Source organism: Ammodytes marinus, assembly GCF_949987685.1.
Source record: "Ammodytes marinus genome assembly, chromosome: 8".
Lineage (NCBI taxonomy): Eukaryota > Metazoa > Chordata > Actinopteri > Uranoscopiformes > Ammodytidae > Ammodytes > Ammodytes marinus.
In genome coordinates, this window is record NC_137212.1 from 9,016,547 (window position 1) to 9,021,185 (window position 4,639).

The window sequence follows — 4,639 nt, forward strand, 5'->3', positions numbered from 1 at the left end:
TTAGTTCAACTACACCCTTTCTGAAAGTTTCAGAGGGTTGTTTTGGAACACACCGACCTAACCTGCTAGCAGACATTTTACATGCAGGATCTCCCCTACTATTTAATGACTGCTGGTCGGTTTCATCTGCATGCCTAACACCAGTTTGCTGTCGGACAGTAAATTCAAGAATTAATAATGAATGGTCTGGAGCACGACATTTGTCACTAACCAGGTCATAACATTGACAGTCTGTCAATGTTTAATGTAACGTGGGTGAACTCTATCAAGGACTTTAATTATTTTGATTAGATACCCTGTCTTCAAACGTCAATGATGAACTTGTAGGCATTTCAGACTTGAAAAATACATTTTATTGCTGAGCAGTCCCGCTACCACATACTTAATCAATTGTTGTTGAGCAGTCCAGCTGCCAAATTAAATTCACATTTATTCACAACTCATTCAATATCAACAATAGTCACAATACAAAACTTTCTCAGGCAAATACAATACTCAGTGGAAATTGTGAATAATATTATATAAATTAAAATTGCACTTTTTTCTGTAAACACAAGCAAATCTATTAGAGCAACACTGCGATTCAAACCAGGGGCTCACAGGATGTCCTGTATGACGGACTGTACAAAGTCTTCACTGGATTTTAGCACAGAAATACATTCAAACTGCTTTGTCGGTAAGAAATAGATTATAGTGTTTTGACAGACATCAATATTCTTCTCAGCTTTGAAAGGGAAGGTAATGGCCCGGTGAAGACAATGTAACCTTTATCCAATCTGGTAATAAATGCTCTGTGTACTGCCTGTAGTAGCACATAGGTTTCAGTTTAATCATCCCAACTTCATTGTTGAAAGCTCTCCGCAGGACGGAATGAAAATGGCTTTCAGTTTTGCATTTTCCACACTTGCCGGGAATATTTGTGCCCCGGATTTGCATTCCTGTCTGTTAGCCCAAGGCGGTGCCTGGACTGAAGATCATCAGTGGTCTATTCACACAGTCACAGGGGTAAACAAATGACTTTAGGACCAGGAGTCTGTTTGACTAGGACTTAATGTGCTTGGGCTCTCCACTAGCCACTCTACTCAGTTCCTTGTACAGGTCGGAGTGGATAAACCGGGGGTAGGAGTTGTTCTCCATGAGACTGTAGACTTTCCTCTGAGCATCCAGGAAGCTAGCCGCAGTGGGCTCATGGAGGATCTGCACAATGTCATTTTTGGTGCGGAAGTCCAGGTTCACCTGTGGCCAAAGAAAGACACATGGATTCTGATTAAAATCCGTTTGAAGAAACAAATCAAATAACTCATCATTTCTATAAAGGCGGAGTCAGCCATTCTGGAGAACGCCTGTTGTAAAGCCGATCGTTATAGGTGACATTCACTGATTTTGACAAAAAGTTACTTTGATAACAAGCATTCTCCAGAATCGCTAACTCCACCATTAACAGCACATTATTTAATAGCATCTGGTTAGCTGTTACCTCTTTGGGAGCTTCACTTTTAATGAACTCCTCGTAAATGCTGTTAGCCTTGGACACCAGCTCTTTGTGCAACGTGCGTGCCTTGAAATCCTCACAGGCCGTCCAAAACTCAATATTCTCCTCGCAGAACTCAGACTTCACGAAGATATAAAAGGCAGCTTTACCATCTGTGGGAGGGGGTAGAGGAGTTAAAGACAAGGCCGGGGACATAAACTCTGTTTGCCCATGTATGTACAATATAAAAAGTGCAAAGTCATTACAGCCTTTTTGTTTTATGGAGGCCAATAAACGGCCATCACTCAGCACACAGTTACCATTTGACCTTTAAGACTCTGTTATGTAATTGTGCAGCAATAGTGGAGTGAATGATGCTTACATTTATGACTGAGCAGTGTGTCAAAAGACTGCGCCCATTGGCTCACGTCATCAGCAGTTGGTCTGAGGGAAGAGAAGATCGTGTAAGAGATAAGCAACTACTACTTTTAAATGCATATTTGAAGCAACACTGCAAAATCCCTGATCCTTAAAAGTTGACCAGAAAACATTACCACTACATAGCTTATTGTGCCATTGAATTTATTGCATAATATGTTTATATGTCTCTTAGTTCATTTGACTTTTTATTCATAGTAAATAATAAATCATTAATTTGAGTCATAAAATAATAGTAATATGGTCTGGTTGTATACACAATACAAAAAACTAAAAAAATAACAGAACAAGTGTGGATAATGGGTTTGAAAGGACAAAAAAAAATGTAATATAAAACTTTATTTAACAATTAATTTCATATTCAAACATAACTATAAATAAATAAGATGCCATGCATACAAATAAAATCTTAAGCATAATGATAACATAATCATCAAAAAGGTCTTACCTGTAAGTTCTTTTTCTTGCAAGATGTAATATGGATGGGGAAGAGTTTGTCTTCAGGAGAAATCTTATTCTGTTTCTCCAGTTTTTCCTCCTGGGAAGAAAAAAAGGAAATAAAAATCACTCATCCGTGTTTTTGTGGCAGCATAGTTCTCAGTAATATCTTTTTACAGGGTCATCTTAACCAGAAACCTCCCTATTTAACGCCACATTAACTTACTTTCTCCCCTTCTTCTCGGCAGACACGTCAGTGGGCTTCATGCAGTCAGTGAATCCCATGTTTTGGGATGACACGCTTACAGGCACGTCTTCTCTCATGGTTAGATCTCCTTTACTCTCTTGACTCACCAGGCAACTTTATAGATTCTCTCCAGTCTCCAGGAGGTTGACAGGCAAGAGGCGGGGCTTGGTAATGACAGGTCTTTAACGTGATTGGGCACTCGCTGTGTATATAGTGACTTGCCCTGCTATGACTCTGGGCCTGAGGCAATGATAGGCTGTCACTGCATAAACATTCCCTCCCTTAGTATCCTGTGGATTTCCACTTGGAAGCATAAGGTCAAGACGTGACTTGACTAGAGGACTCAATGCCCCTATTCCTGAAATAAGGTTCTCCCCTTGAGCAATATAACTTTTTTCTCTCCTGTCTGTATGTTTTTCTTGCAGCAGCTCTTTGGTTTGCAATCTATTCCTAATGCATCCAAGGCATAAACACTTTTACTTTCTTTCTACCGATTTTACAGCTTTGAAAACAAAGTGTATTCTTAAATAAAAGATATACAGAAACATAAAAAGAGTATTCCCTGTGTTGCCAGTTGCCGTTGTCTCTCAAGTGTGAATATCTCTATTAATACCTTAATATTTAAGGTACAACTGTTTCATTGTGACTTTGCAACACAAAGTGCAGTGTTCATACTCAATACATTGCTCATGCATGGGCGTGAATTCTTGATGCGTGACATTTGTCATGATGCCATGTTGAAATGTGACAAAGTGGAACAAATATGGTGACGCAATATCCTCTTACGTCTAAAGGGCGTTTTAAAAGAAAATAAATGCAGGCTGGACACATAATTGACATTCCTTTCATATTAACTTATTAATAGTTAACTTATTAACAGATTTCTCAAACGTCTACATTGATTTGTTTCAACGGCACCTCAATAACTACATTTCAGCATGAAGGTGTAACCTGTTTCATATTAAAATAGTACAGCTTTTCAGCCACCCCCCAGTCAAGGAATTGACCATTTATAGCAAAGAGTTACACAGTTATATTTGGCGGAAACAGCTTTGCTCTCTGAAGGATCTCAAATAATCTGTTGCTGCAATGGAGAACTGATTCACCAAGAGCAAATACCCGTGCATGAACATACGATCTTATCAAAATCAACAATACGGACACTCCAACATCACCAGAAAAGGTTTGAGGTAGCTGCAGCATTATGTGGGGCACAAGATTTTCAAACCCGCCTTTGACACCTGTGTGTATATGACTAGATTAACATCTAGTCATATACACATGCTTTAGATGTTAGACTTCCTTCATAATCTAGTCCCTTTTTGATGTTTCATGAGTAGTGTTAGTTTGGTGTGTATGAGTATTTTTTTATTCCTTTTATAAAGAACTCCGTTTGGAGGCCGGAAAACCGGAAACCATACCATTTGTGAATACTGGACACAATTGAACCAAAATTGATATAACGATATACAGCCCCGGAAAAAATTAAGAGACCAGTCTGGATTTTTCTTAAATCTTTACCTCTACATTACTTCATGGAATTGCTCTAAATGACAATATTTTTTTTATCGTGAATTTGGTAGAAATGTCAGTAGTGTACAGTATATCATCAAATCAAAATGTTCATTCTACTCAAACATATGCCTCTAAAGAGTAAAACAAGAGACACTGAGCATTTGGAGTGGTCTCTTAATTTTTTCCAGAGCTGTATATCCAATATACTCTATAAATTCAGGACAACACTAAACAACTATTCAATTGATTCATCGGGAGTGGTGGAGTCTTCAGATGATTCAAATGCGTATTGTTAAACCTGCAGGTCTGGTTTCCATGCCCAGCAGGTGAGTAAGTCAAAAATGTCCTCACTTGGCACCGTTGCTGCCGTGTTTCCATTCAGTCACTGTTTGCATACGAAGCTGCCTTCATGCACATTTTTGTCATTTGTCTCGAGACACATTAGTGGAAAAGTTAAGTTGATTAAATAATTTAAAATCGTATTGATTAACAGTTAAAAAATAAATAAAAATGGTCAGCAGCAATTCAGT

General features: G+C 38.4%; 1 protein-coding gene across 1 annotated transcript; it reads right to left on the reverse strand.

Annotated features, from left to right (window-relative positions):
- Positions 1-397: 397 nt before the first annotated feature.
- rgs2 (regulator of G protein signaling 2) lies at positions 398-2,688 on the reverse strand. Its single transcript, XM_080033175.1, has 5 exons — positions 2,574-2,688; positions 2,358-2,447; positions 1,854-1,915; positions 1,478-1,644; positions 398-1,236 (listed from the first exon to the last, which is right to left on the reverse strand). The coding sequence occupies exons 1-5, from the start codon at positions 2,669-2,671 to the stop codon at positions 1,042-1,044; spliced, it is 612 nt and encodes a 203-aa protein (XP_079889301.1). The 5' UTR covers positions 2,672-2,688; the 3' UTR covers positions 398-1,041.
- Between the last annotated feature and the right edge of the window lie 1,951 nt (positions 2,689-4,639).